This window comes from Gymnoscopelus microlampas (assembly GCF_963454915.1).
Source record: "Gymnoscopelus microlampas genome assembly, chromosome: 9".
Lineage (NCBI taxonomy): Eukaryota > Metazoa > Chordata > Actinopteri > Myctophiformes > Myctophidae > Gymnoscopelus > Gymnoscopelus microlampas.
In genome coordinates, this window is record NC_139946.1 from 12,429,554 (window position 1) to 12,448,702 (window position 19,149).

Sequence of the window (19,149 nt, forward strand, 5' to 3'; positions counted from 1 at the left end):
GGTGGGGGGGTGGAGGGAAAAAAATGAAGGCCCTGATGATTTATGAAATGCTTAGTGAGATAAGGGGTGGGGGGGAGACAGAAGAAGGTAATCTAAATGACTTAAACAAAGCTTGATATGGCCAGGGGAGTGTGAAGGGAACAGGGGATTTAAAAATGATCACGGCTAATTCAGGGGAAAACATGACGGAGATGGCTTCATTTAACAATGGGCTTTAGGTTGCTCTTTCACGGGGAACAATGTCGCACGATTCCTGCTGCTCTGGATGGGAGCGCAGAACCACACAAAGACTGGCACTGCTGGATAATTGTATTCACAGGAAGAAAGGGGATTTCTAGGGTAAAATCCTCCGCTAATAGGGGTTTAATGTAATTCAGGTTGTGACCGTGTAAAGGTCCCCGCACTGGCAAAACCAGGGTTGTGACATGTTGCTGGGGGAGGAGTAAAGGACCGGAGGGTGATTAATATCAAAACTATATACAAAAAATGATAATTGAACAAGCAGGGTTATGAGGCTGATGGACAACCTGTGGGCAAGAAGAGACCAGCTCCTCTGTGCTGTTTGATGGTTTGTGAGGACAGTGATCAGGGATCAGGATCTAGTGTACAGGTATTAGTGGATTACAGAGGTTGGGCAGTTTGAAGAGAGGGAGGGGGAAGGAGCTTCACCAGTTAGGCTAGTGTAGATTTACCAACAGTAATGACAACAGCGTGTGTGTGTGTGTGTGTGTATAAGGAGGATATTTACTTACAAGTAGAAACTAGTAAAATAGTGATGCTAACCATAAGACCTCAGTTCTTATGGTTGCTTGATAGGACTGGATTAATTAAACACTAGATGTAAAGGAGCGACACAGAAAAGGGTGAGAGAGAGACAGAGAGAGAGAGAGATGAGATGGGAGGGGTGTTGAAGGGAGGGGAGGGACCACAGGATCATCATCATCAGTCATTAATCTGGGCTCAGACACGGGGCTAAGAGGCCTCGCAATGCGCCGCGCCTCACAACTGGGTCACTCACAGGGGGAGGCCCACCCAGACCATCATGTGGCGAGGCGTAGGCGGACGGCCGGGGGAGGAGGGAGGGGTGAGCAATTCACACACACAAAATAATTTGGGCTGAAAACCACATGGCCATCGTTCACACCGCGGGGAATGATTGCGGGTCAGACCGAGAAAAGGCGACAGGACCTCCATCAGACCACACAGTAAAATTGTGTGTTCATTGAACTCAAGAGTGTACAAATGTAACCAAAAGGGTCCCTTTGATTACATTTTGTGCCCTGCTGTGCAGAGTTTACACTCCGTTGTAGTCAAATAGAAAAGCTAGGTCTGTTCAAACACAAACTGCACTTCACCAAACACAAACATCAATAGATGACAGGAACAATCCAGTCTATACCCAACAATGTACTACTGCCTGTGCTGCTGTACCACAGCATACACTACAGCTTTCCAGGTAATAATAAAATAAGATTCCATAACACATCATTCACACTGTGCTGTTCCCACAATTGGGCTCCCGCTGACAGTGACCCCCATTATTCCCGTCATTTGAGAACGGCTGTTGACACAAGATTTGTGTTTCAGAAAATGTTTGTGTTACAGCAGTATTTTTTTTTATTGATGACCAGACAGCAGCTCGACAGGAGGGGCTTCCACTAAAAACAAATAAGGCAGAAAACATTCTGCTCAAATGGGTCCTTAAAAAACTTGAAATATCACTTTGGCCGTATCACTTCCCATTTCATGTTTCATTAGGCCCCCAATAGTCGATTAAGAACAAAGTGAAACTTTTGTGGTTTGGTTTTCCAGTAAATTTAGGTACCGAGAGTAACCGGAGAAACCGAAACTGGGTTCATTACCACTGGTCATATCACCATAAAACTGCAACTGTAGAGCAATCCAAAGTGGGGCGTGATTGAAAGCCACCCACGACTAGACGGCACCAAATCCAGGTATTTTTCTCCTTTGTACACATGAGAAGCAGACCCTGAGGACTACAAGGAAGCGAGCGTGGACACTGCAGTGACAAGCAAAACGATGTTTATCGGAGGCATTCGGAGTCACCTAGCTGTCAACTCACAGCGAAAGAGGGACTGAGCAGAGGACCTTAACCTGTGTCTGTCACAGGACTGCTCAAGCAAAGTAGTGAGAACAGAGAGAGAGAGAGAGAGAGAGAGAGAGGGAGAAAGAGAGAAGTAGAGCAGACTGGCTGTGGGCTGTGAAGGGGAGCAGAAATGAGCTCTTACCGAAGACGGCAGGCCATGGGGTTTTCGGATCTTCTTCGGCTGAGTATCTACAGAGAGAAAGACAGACAGAGGGGGTAGGTGAACACAAATGAGGATGTAGTAATTATTGACTGTTTGTGTCAGTGCAGGTGCAAGTGTGGGCTTCTGGTCCAAACCACGATCTAATAATATGAAAATGTGGAACAAAAACATGGCATACATGTGTGTGTGTGTTATGTTTGTTTGTGTGTCTCAGTGTAACTGAATTTTTTTGTTTTAACCCTTTAAGTTTGGATTGTGCACTGAGTATACAAAGGAAGAGAGGAAAAAAAGTCCCCATCAATTCCATGCCCATATCCTTGCATAGATCAAAGACAAAGTGTTAGTGGAGATTACCTAAGCAGAGATCATCAACACAATATAAAAAACAAAAGAATCCTATTGCACATAAATGGGAACTGTATGTCCTGGATTCGTAGGCTGACCTAATAAAGCCATCTATGAAAACCTGTCTACTCCATTGTCCTACCTATGCTTCCATCAGGAGGTCTCCTCCTGGGGTTGTTGGGGTATGACGGGTAGTACTGGGAGGCAGACTTCAGGCCAGAGGGAGACATGGCATCAGGGCTGGGCAATGAGATGTCGCTGGGTAGGAAGCCAGGCTAGAAGGAGACATGGATTTTGTTTTTAAACAAATACATTTAAGGTTGCACGATCGTAGCACTCCTTCTCTTCTAGGAAACGGAGGCCGCTATCAAAGTGTTTCACAGGAAAATTTAAGTAAGACAAGGGGGGCGGCCTTTATATTAGTCCCTTAAAATGAGTTTACACCCCCCCCCACCCCAACATAAATTAGAGCCCCATATGGACATGTAAGGATTAGGCTTAATGGTTGCTTACCTGGCCTCCAAAGGAAGAATATGGTGGCCTCTCGTTTTTACCTGTAGGATGAGAACGGTCATTGAGAGATTATGTAAATCAAACAGTGCACTGTATATATGGTTGTGTGTGTGTGTGTGTGTGTGTGTGTGTGTGTGTGTGTGTGTGTGTGTGTGTGTGTGTGTGTGTGTGTGTGTGTGTGTGTGTGTGTGTGTGTGAGTAATACAAATGAAAAGTAGGTTTGTGAAAGTACAAAAAGTCCAGAGATGCCCTCCCTTTTTTTTTTTTTTTCAGTACGCTCAGCTGCATAAAGCTGCCTGCCAGATAAAACCCTAGGGAGGGTTTCTGCTCTGCTGCCCTAACATCCAACACTCAACCAATGAACAAAACGCACACACATGCATGCACACATAACATTCACATGCATACACACACGCATCCGCGCACACATTTTGCCGCCCAGATAACGATGTTTTGCGGTCAAAACAAAATATGCGAAAACGGCTACATCAGCCACTGAATTTAAAAAAAACATTGCCATTTACTATTTTAGCACTGAACAACAGGGCTGATTTATAATAATTCATGTTTAAAAATGACCATATTGTCACTGTCAGGCAGAAACCTTTTCAATTTACAAATTAATGCCCTACTTTATCATACAAGAGTGTCACACAAAAGTAGTGAAAATAGCAGATCTGCAGTACAAGCTCACAATGTCACAGCGTTGTGAGCTTATAGGCAAGCTATTTTTAAAATCATAATAAAAAAGGAACAATTACGGACATACGAGGTTTCCACCTGGCAGTGACAATATGATGCAACATTAAAATACTCTCCCAAACAAGTGCAACAACATTTCACACAGCTGTGACATTCCTGCTTTACTGTCGAATTGACCACATTAACACGGTGGCCATGTTGGCTCTTTCATCACACACACGGGGTCGGGGAGGGTCGGGGTGATGTGAGACGCCATAAGATATATCATACCTGCAATCCCTGAGTTGAGGAATGGGGAGGACAGGCCTTCATGCTCGCTGTAATGGGATCCCTCTCCATAGCCCTGGAAGAATATTGGCACAAACATACACACTGTAATGAGGACTTAAAGGACCATACCACAGCAAATGCATGCCATTATCATGATTTACAGCTTCAGCCATACATTGTATATAAAATAACTTTACTTTCACATTTTCGTTTATGTTTACGTTTTCTTCATCAATAGGATTGACTAGTCAATGTTCAGTTTGAGTTTAAAAATCATGCACGTTTGAATTTCATGTAATATATTTCTGTTGCCGTTAAAAAGTCAGGTTTCACTCATTAATCAATCTTCCGTCCAGGGCCAATTTTCGGCTACACTTTTCAGATCAACCCGCTCTTTAAAATTGACAAAACACAATGATAATACAACTTTGACAGAAATAACCACACAATAATATTTAGTGTGGATTATCTATCTCAAATGAGTTTCAAGTCTCTGCATGTTGGGTTTTCATATTGTGCTGAAAACAATGGAATCCAATGTCTCCCTCGAAAATAAAAACAAACTACAGTATGCTTTGTAAAATGGCAATAATTCAAAAATATACTATGCGTTGTAGTCAATGGGCTAAACATGCCAGACCACTGGCCTTTAAAGTGGGATGTGCATAAGGCATAAGGCAGACGCATGCTAAAAACACTCATAAATGAAAAATAGCCAGTGATTCGAGGCCATCTCCCCCCCATGTGCAGCTTAGTGGTTACCCTCCCTTTTGCCTCATATCTAACCAAAAGCATCCATGCCAAGGAGATCTGCATCGGCTCGGGGGATTCAAACACCGACTTTCTTAATTATCAACTTGTGGTAATCAAAGTCTGCTGCATTTATTTCACCCCCTGTTCCTTGTATTTACAAAGAGTTGTGCCAAGACAGTTACGGAGGATGTGAAGCCGCAATTACCGGTGGGCTTCCACAGAGGTTCAGGACTGGCAGAGAGCTTGCCAATGCATGATTCTGAGCCAAGGCTATTAGATAGAGAGGAAAACTACTGCTCCGAAAAAAGGGGGGGAGGGTGGGGGGGGAAATGGCACCGAGCATGCCAAAATACTAAGCTGATGTGGGGTTTGCAGGAGAGGGTGTTATTTTGCTGTGTACATGTATGGCTGGTTTGTGTGCAGACATTCATGTGCACGTGAGATAGAGACAAAGAGGGAGTTAGACCAAAGACAGATATGTACAGGGACACAAAGAAAGAGTAAAATGCTCATAAATAAGAATTTGCAACCAAAATGTGTGTGTCCATTCTTACCCGTCCCTGGTTGAAAGAGGGGCTGTTCTGTTCTGCTGAGCCCCAGGACCCAGAGCCACTGCGCTCATCTAGACCTGAGAAAGAAGACATGTTACATTGATTAGTAAGAAGACCAGTAACGTAGCATAAACACAAAGCAGAGCTGAGAGACACCAACCAGGAACGTGACTTGGCTACTGCCGTCAAAGTCTCATTAGCATTCCCTAAACGAGACTATATCATTACTATCCTATGTTTCGCCACAGGTATGTGGCAATGTCCTTATCCTAAAGTCACATCAGTCAGTGGCACCTGTCGACAAGTCGTATACTTAGTATCCTGTTTTATTGACAGATCCCAGTGGGCCTGGACAGGCAAGGCAAAAATGGCGTGGTAATATCCATTGTACATAACCCTGTTATATTATAAAATGATTTGTACATGAACAGAGACCCATTTTTTTTAAAAAGAAAAATATGTGAGATGCTTCCCCTTTTCACACATGTTCTTCATATGCATCGTGTATGTATGGGAATTGATTGGGTGGGTAAGGGGTGTTGAGAGGGAGGAAAGTGTTGGGTTAAGATGATTAAGTGTATGATTTGGATGTGTTGCACTGTATTTTCTACTGCATTTTGCACATTTTCACAATTGAAAATCAATGAACTTATTGTAAAAAAAAAAAAATAGAGATGCTGCTCAGTATACCCATTACCATTCTAATGAATAGGGGTTTAGCAACAGTGACTGAATATTGGAAAATGATGGCTTCATAATTTGCAACAAAAAACAACAGGATTAAATAGGTCCTAATCTAAACCACATTCACATCCCCTTGATTAATCTAGGTTATATACTGTGCACACACACACACACACACACACACACACACACACACACACACACATCCTAATTAACGGCACTACATTTGTGAATTGCAAAATAACAATTTTGACCTTTAGAAGCATCAGTAGCTCAAAGTTCAATCCTCTGTGCATCTAAACCAATCACAGCAATTTGGGAGAGGGATGAGGACAACTGGTTTGGGATTTGCTTACATGGTCGTCAAAACATTCACAGCGATTATGTGTGAGTTTTCAATATAAAAACACTGTAGTGTGCTTCTGTGAAACTCGCCACCATAGGCATGTCAAAATACCAAATTTAAACAGTGGTTTCAAAGCGGAATACCATGCTACCACCTCGGTGTTACTAGACATCTGTAGGACCATGTGGATACCTTTACATTTGCGATACGACGTTGGATGGTAATGTTACATGACCAAGTACTGAGCTCCAGGGATGGTTGAGGTTTAATATGTGTGTGTGTGTGTGTGTGTGTGTGTGTGTGTGTGTGTGTGTGTGTGTGTGTGTGTGTGTGTGTGTGTGTGTGTGTGTGTGTGTGTGTGTATCATTTGTGCATTTAAGCCATCGAGTGGAGATGGGCTGTGTACATGGGCTTAAGAATAGGAGATTGAGATAGAAATAGAGGGTGTGTCTGTGTATAGTCTGTATACACATTGGATAGTATAAGCGAATGAAATAAATATCTTTGGTTAAGTTTTATACTTAAAAGTATCTGTAAGTAATACATTATAAACATTTGGATGCTGCTAATATTTTTCAGTAATATGGCTACAACAAAATACACTGATTTTCAATTAATCATTGAAATTTGTCACGATTGAACTACAGAAAATCAAGTGATTAATTGTTATTTACAATTGTAATCATTAGACAGCACATATATACTATACACACACCCCATATGTACACACACATAGAGTATATATACACACACACATAGAGTATGTGTGTGTGTATATATATCATATTGTGCTGATATATATATATATATATACATACATATATACGTGTATATATATATATATATATATATATATACATATATACGTGTATGTATGTATATATATATATATATATATATATATATATATATATATATATATATATATATATATATATATATATATATATATATATATATATATATATATATATATAAACCATGAAACAAATGCGTTTAAAACAGAAAATCGGATGTGAAATGTTTTAGGTACACAAAGGGCCAGTATAAGTGACAGAGGGGAAACACGTCCAAAAGATCGCTGGAGCAGAAAACTCCAAAATACCCCCATCATCCCCTTCTCCCTGTCTTATGCGCTAATGCTATCCAGCCTCTCTGGAGACACAAGGCTTAATTGCATACTGATTTGCATAATTGTGCATATTAATGCGGTTTCCTTATGAATATTCATATTTCGCCTTTGATTTTTGCCTAATTAAAAAAATGTGTGTGAGAGAGCGAAAGAGAATGAACGAGCAAGTGGAGGGATGGAGGAAGAGAGCGAGGGAACGAGTGTGAGGGAGGGAGGGGGGGAGAGAGTGGGAGATGGAAAAGAGGGAGGGAGAGCGAGAGGGGTCTGGGCGAGATCAGCAGCCTGGCTGACGAGTGAGAATGAGTGATGAGACTAACAGAGCGGAGCAAGCACCTACACACGCTGCGACAGCCGTGATCTATGGAGCTGATGCCAGTAGCATGGAGAATCAGGGGAGTGGGGAAGAGAGGGGACGTCAGAAGATCAGCCTCGCTTGCTCACTGTCAGCCTGGCCCTGCTGAAAGGCCATAGGACTAATAAAAGCACTGTGTCGCTGGCAAAACACAGGAGAAGCTGCTGACGGACAAACTGATAAATAAAGATGGCATGGCAGACTTTTCATCGAGGCTGCCTCGATTCATAGCTTGTTTTGTCCGGTGAGAGTCTGACCTAATTTAGAAAGGTGACGTGCACCAAACCACCGTGAAACCATTAACGATCAGATCTTACAGGACAGCTAGCCTAGCAATGAATTAATAGATCTAAAATCAAAGAAACGTATTACTTCAACAGCCAGGAAATGTTACTTTAACCAAACACACACACTTCCACACCTCCTAACCCTTCGGGAAACGCACAGCACATGCATAATCAGTCAAGCAATTTTCTTTGAATAGGCCTAGAAGGCAATGGTTTTGAGTCAAACTCAGAAACCCTCCATACCTTTTTCTAATACACTGCACACCTTCCTACAAAAGACTCCATTTGACCAGCGGGGGAGCGGGGGATAGAGAGAGAGAGAGCATGGCCATGCAGGAGAAGTCTGACAACATTGTTTCACACTTAGTGGAGTAATTAACTCGGAGGCAATTAAAACAAGGTGGAGAGCTGCTGAGGTGACACTGACACTCAGCCAGCCAATGAGAGCCAAACATTGTGCTCTCGAGAGGAGAGGAGAGAAGGTCTGTTGTGATGGTTGCCATGTTACCTCTCCCACTGATGCCACTGAAAAATATGAAGAATCAGTAACTTTAAGTAACAATAGTTGCCCCTGGGGAAAAACGAGTACCATCAGCAACGAGTACTGGAATTACTATGCAGTCTCACTATTAAGTACATGGGCCATATTCTACTAAAGTATTGGGGAGGTGTCAAACGAATGCTGAACCCTTTCATCTAAAACACAGAAGTCTTTCTTCTTGTGTCCTATTCTGTTTTAACTACTAGTACTAAGTAAGTTAAGTAACTACTTACATACAACTACTACACTTTAGCTGCAATACTGTGTGTGTGTGTGTGTGTGTGTGTGTGTGTGTGTGTGTGTGTGTGTGTGTGTGTGTGTGTGTGTGTGTGTGTGTGTGTGTGTGTGTGTGTGTGTGTGTGTGTGTGTGTGTGTGTGTGTGTCTCTCTCTCAGCACGAGATATGCGTAACTTGCTGTGCCGTTTGTTGTGATAGGGAGAAGGGGGAACAGGCCTGTTGTATCCCTTGAAGTTTTGTGCGTGTGTGTGTTGGGGGGGGACGTTGCCAGCAGCTGCAGAGGTGACAGAGGGGACGCCTGCCTGAAGGCTCGTAGGCTTGGCCAGATCCTCACACTCCACCTCCCCAATATCCCCTTCACTACACTCCAATCCTCTCCCCTTTCCTCCTCATCTCCTTCCCGACACACCCCTCTCCTCTCCACACACATACACGCTCTGACCACTGAGGAGGGGAGAGGGACGCCTAATGCAATTAGCACCCCTCTGAGCACTTTTGTGTTGATGAATAGAGGTGGTCTGGTGGGCCACCAGACCACTCTGCCGTTCCCGCGCTGCCGGCTCCCTGACTACACAAGCCGCCAAAGGCTGACGTCACAGACGGACCTTGTTTTCCTTCAATTTCAGTTGTGCATCATCTTTATCAACCACCAAGGGTAACCGCAGTAATCACATATAGAAGGCCCATCACTACTACAGCATAACCGCAAGATCCTGTAAACACAATGCCGTACAACAAAGCTACAGGATAGATCTCGACTCACTACTATTGGTGACAAGTCCAGGTGACGGGGAACAGCCATGGAGGTTTAAGGGCACCTGAACGGCCACATTCTCCATTTCACCTACACAAACAATGTACTATTCTGTGTTCCATTCAGTCAGTGTACTACATCCGTGTTATAAATGTGATACACATCTACATGAAACTCCTGGCACGGAATTTGCAGATGTTTGCACTTTGACTCTCGGTTGCCATCAGAACCTACCTGGAGCTTGCTGGAAGTTAAATGTGACAGCTATGAGTATCACATTCAAATGTGTCAATGACAAAAGGGGCACACTTTAGGACTTGGGGGTGGGGGGTGTTTTGGGGTGGTGGTGGAGGGGGGGGGGGTAGGCAGGAATTAACTCCTCACTGCTAAGTAATTGCCTGCTCTAATAGAAACAAACAGATTCCTGCCTTCCACTGGCTGATCCCCTCTATTCAGCGAGCTCTCTCCCACTCCGGCCACTCGCATGCATGCTGGGCCAGTTTAAGAGGCTGCAAGCTGGGGGTGAGGGGCATTGTCTCAGGCTCAAGCCATTTCCTGCAGATCAGTGGGGGGAAGAGCCCTGTGCTGTGTTGGGGGAGGAGTGTTTTACACTTCAGGGTGGGGGAGTCGTTTCAAGTCCATAAGCCCCTTTTTTGCCTTTGTTCCTCTGTGGCTGAGTTCTCACTCTGGGGAAGGCTGGGGAGTGTGACTCGATTTCACACGGCAGGTTGGCAGGGTGACAGAAGAGTGGAGCAACATGACTTACTAATAACATTCAGGAAGAGAGCAAAAGCTCGCTCATAGGCTTCAGGTGTTTCTGGGGTGGGAAACTGACAGCCATTTTGGGCTTTGAAATAGTGAAAGGAACGCAACAGAGGCCAAAACAATGAAAACACTCTTATAATTTATAAAGGGGATGTTTATACTAAAATGATCCGGCTCGTTATCAATAACTGTGAATATTAGAAGATTTCTAGTGTGGCAAATGCCATGTCAAGGTTTTATTTCTAAGCTATGCAAAAGAATTGTCTTCCAGCTACACTGTGTTAAAAACACTTAAGATGGCCAAATCCCTCTGGCTGTATGAGTCACATTGGATAGATAAAGAAAGAGGATTTAACAGGAGAGACCACCACACATACAGGCATGGAGCAAGCTGTTGCATGTCCCCTAACAAGAACTCCCATCAAAGTGAGGCTCTAGACAGCTTACTACCAGCAGTAAAATATACACATGCTTTCCTCATCCTGCCTAGGTTAAATACATGCATACTTCTTTTTCCGGATTCCGGCTAGGTTCAAAATGTGAAAATGCTGAATGCAAGCAATTTCTTTCCATTTGATGTGTTAAATAAATACGCACCGTTTTCATGGCACATACTGCAGTTTGCACTTTTGGCGAGCAAGCAAATGCAAATGTATATTCCGTGCAGGATACAGCCATGTCAATAAACATGAAGTACAAAGACAAGTGAACAGCTAATGGTTGATAAAAATGAAATGATCGTATTTTGAAAAGGAGATGTTTAATGCTTGTTTATGACTAATTAGTTCATGTTTGATGCCCAATGAAGAAATGCAGCAAAATAATGTGGTCTCAGAGGATATGATAGGTGTTCTGCACTGTGGAGGGAATCTTACCTGATCCGCTGAACTGACTGCTAGCGAGCGTCGTCGGTCTTGGCTTTCCATTGGCTACAGGAGGTGCAAACATCTACAAGATGGAGAGAGAGGAAATGCTAAGTAACAAAACACCAGTTGATGCACTTCACACATTCTAATTTCACCCAGCCAAATGAAATACTTTGTCACTTTATGTATGACTTCATTGATCACCCACCCCACACCCCCCCAGTGAAAGAGCCTATAAATATCACACTTCCTTTCATACTAAGAGCTTTACCATTTGAGAAATGTTACACTTCTTTCCCTTACAAAAATGACAGGTGTTAAGACTCTCTCAAACACTCTTAGAAATGTAATTCTGTGGTCAAAATATTTGACTAGTAGAAACATTGCTGAACAGACAGATCATTTGACTCAAAATGTTAGTTCACCAATGTTTCCGGTGGCATGTAACACCTGAAACCACACTGTGGTAACTTTCTGGTATCTAGGCCATTGCAATATGCCAACCCTTGAACATAAAATAAACCACTGTATCTGGTGATAAGTTTGCTTTACCAGCTTTGTTTTCATATAGCAGAAGGTGTATCAGTTAAGGAAAACCTTCATTCATTTAAATAAATATTGCATTTGGTAAATATGGCATCTATATACACACGTGTGTATGTATGTGTGTGTATATATATATATACAAACATACACTGTATATGCTGAGCATCTAGAACCAACCAACAAGGAAGCGTCAAACATAACCCTCAGCATAAAAGGGACTTTTCCCCCCATGACCACTCCTCTTGTTGATTTTGTTGTAAAGGCAATGAAAACAACTACTTTAGTAGAGCTGTTGACACGCCTAGCATGTCATGAGCACCATAAAAGAGCTGCAATGCAACAGCCACATCCTAACCATCCATTTTAATTGACTTTCCTAAATAAAAAGCTACAACTGGAGTTTCTCAATCTTACACATCATAGGGTTTTCAATGACCCAGCCGCCACGTTCAACTGAAGTTAGTCAAAATAAACCTCAAGGGATATTAGGTTGGCTGACAAACATTTACTTCATTATGATTCATGGTTTAAAATAACCTTTTGTCCCTCCATACATGATAATTATCTATAATGCACAATTTAGTTTAGAGAGAGGAGACACAGAGAGAGAGGGGAGAGAGAGAGAGAAGGGGAGAAACCTGCCATTGCTGCTTCATTGGTCCTATGAGAACGGATGTCAACACACAGCTTAACAAAGGCATCAAAACAAACAAAAACACAGGTGAATAAAAAACAACTATAAATGCTGCCGAACGGATGTCTGGAGAATACTTCTAAAAGCATTGCCGTGATAATAATCAGCTATCAAATTGTGTGTGTTTTGAACAAAACAAACAGGGGTGAAAAAAAACTCCTCCTCAGCACTGAAAATAACAAGAAATTCATCTCCCTACGTCTCAGGCCCAGATCCTATATCATAAATGTGTCTCTTGAATTGCTTGTAGCAGTGAAGGGTTGGTGTAAATTTGTTCCTGGTGACTCAGGTTTTCTCACGGTCCTACACATAGTAACATCTGTACTGTTATTCAACTGTGAAAGTTTAGAAATTGAATTCTAGATTTTACTGTTCAATTCTAACGTTACTTCAAGTATCTGTGGTTGTTTTCTTTTTAAAGATACTTAGATATTATGTATCGTAACATATTGCTCTTGCATTATCCGAAAAGCAGGTGTGATTTTCCAGTAGCACAGAGTTCCCATTACCCACTGGTGAATGACCCTCTCTTCTAAAAAAGAAAACTCTGAAATATACCTACAATTAGCTAAATATTCATCCATCTATTAAAAAGGACCATACGATTGGTATTGCATTTGAGCTCATTGACAATGACTCCTGGTATGCTCTACTGCCGACCATTTTCCAAAGCATACAGTAGTTATTTTTTCCTTCATTCTCAAGGAATGCCATTGGTTTCTTCTCATTTCAGTACGGTATGAAAATCAACATGCAGCAACCTGAAATTTGTTTGAGATAGTTAATCCAACACACTATGTAAATATTATTTGGTTATTTGTCAATGTTATGTTATGATTTCATATTAATGCGGTTTAAAGTGTTAAAGTGATTTGTGATTTGTAAAATCTAACGGAAAATACTTAGAGAAAAGATTGATTTACGACTGAAACAGTTAACTGCAAAGAAATATCAGCCGGAGAAGCAGATCATTTTATGGTAGATTTACCACTTGAAAGTTGCAAAAATCTGGTAACCTGGCAATTATACCAAAATATAACAAACTGGAAAATGGTCGACAGTAATGTAAATTACACCATGAGTCGTAGTCAACAGACTAAACATACAATACCGCCTGTATGGTCTTTTAAATGGGATGGAAACAAAAGTGTGCCGCATCCTGCCATGCTAGATATGACAGATGTCAAAATCATTGCCATTCCTATTTTTAAAATCAGAACTGACCAAAGGCAGAAGAACGTACTCATGCAAACTCCCCCATGACCCCACTACAGTACCCATCCCACCCGACTGCCGTCTCTCTCCCCCTCTTCCAGTCCAACTTCTACCCTACCTTCCACTCATTCATTCCTGTACCCACCTCACTGACTCAGACCTCTATCATGTTCCCTCCCTCCCACTTCACATCCAAACCCACGTCTCAAGTCTATCTGCCTCCCCATCCTTACCTCTCCCAACGAGACCCTTAACCCACGCTACCCCAGACCCCTATCCCATTGCTACCCAGGCCCCTATCCCACTGCCACCCCGACCACCCATCCCACTGCCCCCCGCACCCCAAGACCCCTATCCCACTGCCTTACCGCACTGAAATCCAAGAGGTCGTTGAGTTCCTTGTCTGTTCCCACTGTTCCCGCAGTCATTCGTTGCTGCTGCTGCTCGTTCATGCCCTTCAGTCTCTAATAAACCCTACGAGAGAGATTTGCAGATACCAATGTTTAATGGCACCAGACCACAGTGAGTACACACATTAAATGTGGTTATAAAAAAGGGGGGGACAACAACAATCTGTCTGATTCAAACTACCACTGTCTGGTTAGATCACTTAAAAACCATAAACAGGGCAGCCATGTAGGCTGCTCCTTCAATGTCCTAAAAATACTGGGAATATGTCAACACTATTCATGGAAGCAGGTGAATTTAATGAACTTTCCCTGAAGCGACAACATCCATACCCGCTCAGGTCCACCACAAATATCTGTCTTTCAGAACTTAGAACATGGAAATTTATAAATTCTCGACATAAATTATTATCATTTTGATAACATTCCCTGAGTGAGGAAAATTTCCCTCAGATGCTGCCTTTCCATTCAGGCAGAGAAAAATACAATGACACGTAATGATGAATATGCTGCCTTTAGTCAAATAACTACCAAGTAATCACTTAAAATTTGTCTTTCTTCACGCAACCCTTGCAAATCATGCACGCATACGTCGATCACTCATTGCTACATAAAAGATAATGTAATACATTTACAATTACAGACATAATTGGGACTATTGTTAGCCCAAGGAAATAGGGGTGAAAGGCAGAGTTAATGACTGTATGCAAGCACGTCATTACCAAATTACCATATGTCAACTCAGAAGGAACCTTGTCAAATGACACAGTGAGCATGAATACTGGATTTACCCTGTTTTGCATTCCAACGGAAGCCTGAGGCAGCTCTCTGATGCTGAGCAGTGGCTCTGCATGCCTCACAGAGGAACTGGTGGAGAGCGAGTGGAGGAATAGAGGCACTGGGACACCAACAGGTGGTGTGCTTTTACAGCCTCTTTGGTAATCCAGCACTAGCATAATTTGTTGTCGCAATGGAAAAAATTAAATAAAATTAAGGTCTTCAAGCTAATATAATTAACAAAAACTTAAACAAGGATTTGATACGATCCAAATCACTACGGGGGGCTTCTCTTGTATACATAGACGAGACAAAAGTCTTAGGTCTAAGCGTAAAATCCCTTTCCCCAAATGCAGGAAAATTAACAAGTAATGCTTCAGCATAGGGCATCCAGGAGTGGACAGACTAGGTTTTGTGAATGCAGACTAGCATAAGTAATCTAACCTTGAGACGGGGAAAGGAAGTGGGCAAACACAACACACATGCCTAAGTGTAAATAAATATGATAGGTATGGTCTTTGATTGTCTTTTCTTAACTTTAGGATAACGTGACCAATAAAAGGCAAATACAATTGGTCAAACATGGCTCAAAATGTTAGCTATTATTTCCAAATATTTGGAGACATCTGACAGTTAAAAGGGGCAAAGCAAAAAGAGTATGGCTTGTGGTGACAAAATGGCATCTTCTGCAACTGTTGGATCAATATTTGAAGGAGGAAAAAGATTAGGGGTCTTTGTCAACCCACACAAACCAGAGAGGGCTCTTTCACAAAGGAGGCTGTATTTCCTAGGGTGAAACAAACCATTGGGTTCGCGTGTTGAAACGGATGCTTAATTTGGAACGAGAACTTTACTACATTTAACCACTAGTCATGAGAGCAAAGACATCAGAATGATGTGTAGGCCTACGTAAGTGAGCGTGTGACGATGCTCTCCAAATGTAGACTATCCAAGCCCCCCCTTTATAAGCCCTTAATAAACCTGAAATTAGTTGAATAACGTGTTAATATTGTAATATTCTTTAGAAAATAGAAAAAAATACTAACGTGCACAGAAGGCATCGGTACATTTTAGTTGTTAAGAGAAACGGTAAAACATGACTAATATGTTGACTATACATGTGTGATTACCACATTGTTATCACCATATTAGCGACTAGGAGTATTTGTGCTCAATGGGAAAGACAGTCAACAGTTGCTACAAATTATACTACTAAAGACACAAATGTAACGTATTTGCGTCTAAAACATAAGCAAAAGGACCTCTACTACTTCCCTTCATACGGAATTAAACAATGGACGTAAACATAATGCTGATACACGGTGTAAACATGACTACATGGTCAACTCTGGACTAGGCCACATCCAGGACCATGAGCATTAGCCTACTGACAACTAACCCCAGTCACTATTGTGTTTTGAACTAGTCCCTAAAAAATGTCCTCGTGTTATCAAAAAAGAGGACCAACAATGTCGTCTATCTGCTAAATAGCATGGCCAAATCAGACAATTGTGCTGGTAACATACACGTGCTGTTCCCTGAGATCCAAGTGTATATAAAAAAGGAACTATGTTTCCAACTTCAGCGACCAACAAATGATTTTTTTAGGGTTCAAGTTGTGCATTATGAGGGAGTTCAGACGGTGGGGGTTGGGGTGGTGGTGGGGGGGAATAAGGAATTTCCTGCCAAATGTGCAATAAAATAAAAGTCTCGCCTGTGAGCAGGCAAGTCCCATAAAGGAATTCTTTAAAAGATTAGCCAATGGGGTTTTTTTAATATAGAGAATAAAGTTTAGTTGAGGTGTAGCGAAAAAATTAATGCACAACTGAAAGTTGGAAAATGGTCAACATTAGGCTACTAATGATTCCATATTCCTATTGTTCTGGTCGTTGGGCGAGTGGAAAAAGGACACAAAGGAGGAGTAAAAAAAATCAAAGTGCGGCTTGTTGTAGAGAAGTAACGTTTAGCGGGGTGTTTTTGTGTAGAACAAAGGAGTAATTTCCTCTTCTTCGTGGTCTCGGTGAAGGAGACCATCATCACACACTGGGCTCGACCACCTCAAACCAGACAAAAACTTGCATCCCCCGCTTTAACCACACATTCCCGAAAACTTTTCTAAAAAATTGGAAGGCACTCACAATATACACCTACATGTAAACATTTCACACTCATGCAAATGTACCGAAAATAATAAGCGAGTAATTATTACCTTTTCCTCTTCAAACGTCTGGTATCCAACAGTTAAAAAAAAGAAAGGCTTCGACTCGGCAAGAGGGAAAAAACATAAAACTTCGGGGAGAATTTCGACCCTCAGTGTATGAAACGCATCGGATCGCCGTGGATGTCTTCCTTTTCCTTACTAAAAGCTGATTTTCGCACAGAAAACCCACGTGTTCGACACAATGTAGCGAAGTCGAACGTGCAAACAAATCTATTATAGTTACTGATCTCGCGTCTTTTTTGTTGTTACAATTGAGATGATTTCATTCTTCTGGTAGACATCTTCACCACCTCCGTCCACATTGTCAGACGCAACACCACGTATCCCTCCGCCACAAAAAAAAAGTGAGGGCCTCAAAGCCAAGCTGGTGTCCGATTTCAAACGCCTTTGAGGGCTGTTTTCGGAAAAAGGTACAGAAAATGTACCCCAGATAAAACTGGAATCCGAAATGTTGTGTAACGTTCCAACGTTAAAAGCTCTTGTCTTTCCCCGCTACGAAACGCCTCGCTTCAAAAATACGGGGCACTAGTATAGCACTATGTTGTCCGGCGGAGAGTTACCGTAAGAAAGTTAGCTGCGATTACACACAGCAGCTTGGCTGAGATGGAACGATAAATCCGAGGGAGTCTGGCCAATGGGAAGGAAGATATAGTTGACTGGCAGACGTGCGGACCAATGGGCGTGCCTAAATGGACCCTCCCTAATGTTGCCAGATTATGCGAAACAAATAAGCAACGAGGCCTATGAAAACAAGGCCAAAAGAAGCGACTGTTGGCCACATGAGCACTCTAGCCCTATATACATTGGCAACAATATAAGCTCACAACTGAGCTTGTAGATTTGGTATTTTTAAATAAAAAATCTCGGGAAAAGGTGAAAATGTAGGAATATTTTCAAATCCACAAAATCTTGTATGGGGGTCCCTGGCACAAAATATTTTCAGAAGATTGGGTCTACTACAATTAAACATATATACATTTGGGGGTCCTTGACATGAAAATGTTCGAGAACCACTGGTTTAACCAACAATAGGAAACAAGCCCAAATAAGCAACTACACTTTAGAAACAACCCTCAAAAAACGCACCCCGCAAGTAACCAATATTTACAAGCAACTTTACAGAAAAACTAGCCCAAAGTCGCTTGTAATAAGCGGACATGGCAACATTGACCCTCCCTCTTCTTGACGCTCACTTTCCCTGTGTGCTCAGGGAGGCTGGCTGAGGGGGGCTATGCGCTGACATCATTTTATTGCTTTGGTTGGTGTGACCGCTTTTGCTATTATTATGAACGTGGCCAACAACGCTACACCGGATTGTTTTGTCATTTGCAACTACTACATTTGAAATAGTATCGAAACTATTACAATGGCATAACAGTGCTGTTATAAGTCCTTACATTGGGGGTTTGCATATATCATAAAAAGACTTGCTGCATGTGACAAAAGGGCCCCTGTTACACTAGTTAACTATAGTGGAATAGATTGATGTGGAAAACTCTTCATTCAAAGTCCAGTATTATATTTGTGTTATATAGCCTACAAGAAATGGCAAAAACGGAACATGCTACTGTATAATCCATTGTAATTTGCCAAATGCCAACCCAGTCTAGAGTACACACATGTTGCTTCCCTCTTTTGTCAAGATAAAGTTTCAAGCCCAAGAATATTACATTTATAAAAGAAAAACTAAATCTACCAGTACAATTTCATGTTAACCACTCCTGATGCTAAAAAGGATGGAACATTTCCGCTTACATTACCTTTTTTTCTTCTTGTTTTCCCAGAAACATAAAACCAAGGTATCCCCAGTAACTGTTCCTGCTCCAGTGCAGAGTGAGTGGATAGGAGGGAATGGAAGGAGTATAGGATCACAGAGTAGGGGATCATAACAGAGAGCATGAATGTAGGGGGAGGGGAGAGA

At 42.0% G+C, this 19,149-nt stretch overlaps 1 protein-coding gene across 5 annotated transcripts in view; it reads right to left on the reverse strand.

Annotated features, from left to right (window-relative positions):
* The window catches only part of tcf3b (transcription factor 3b), a 29,783-nt gene extending 12,014 nt beyond the window's left edge, over window positions 1-17,769 (reverse strand). For 4 of the 5 annotated variants that reach the window (XM_084065688.1, XM_084065687.1, XM_084065686.1 and 1 more), the window contains exons 1-8: window positions 17,217-17,769; window positions 14,192-14,297; window positions 11,378-11,450; window positions 5,408-5,481; window positions 4,101-4,173; window positions 3,129-3,169; window positions 2,758-2,890; window positions 2,250-2,296 (exon numbers count right to left, since the gene is read on the reverse strand). In XM_084065688.1, the coding sequence (XP_083921814.1) occupies window positions 2,250-2,296; window positions 2,758-2,890; window positions 3,129-3,169; window positions 4,101-4,173; window positions 5,408-5,481; window positions 11,378-11,450; window positions 14,192-14,275 (525 nt within the window). In that variant the 5' untranslated portion in view covers window positions 14,276-14,297; window positions 17,217-17,769. The remainder of the gene's footprint in view (window positions 1-2,249; window positions 2,297-2,757; window positions 2,891-3,128; window positions 3,170-4,100; window positions 4,174-5,407; window positions 5,482-11,377; window positions 11,451-14,191; window positions 14,298-17,216) is intronic. The other variant, XM_084065689.1, reaches the window with a different exon arrangement.
* Between the last annotated feature and the right edge of the window lie 1,380 nt (window positions 17,770-19,149).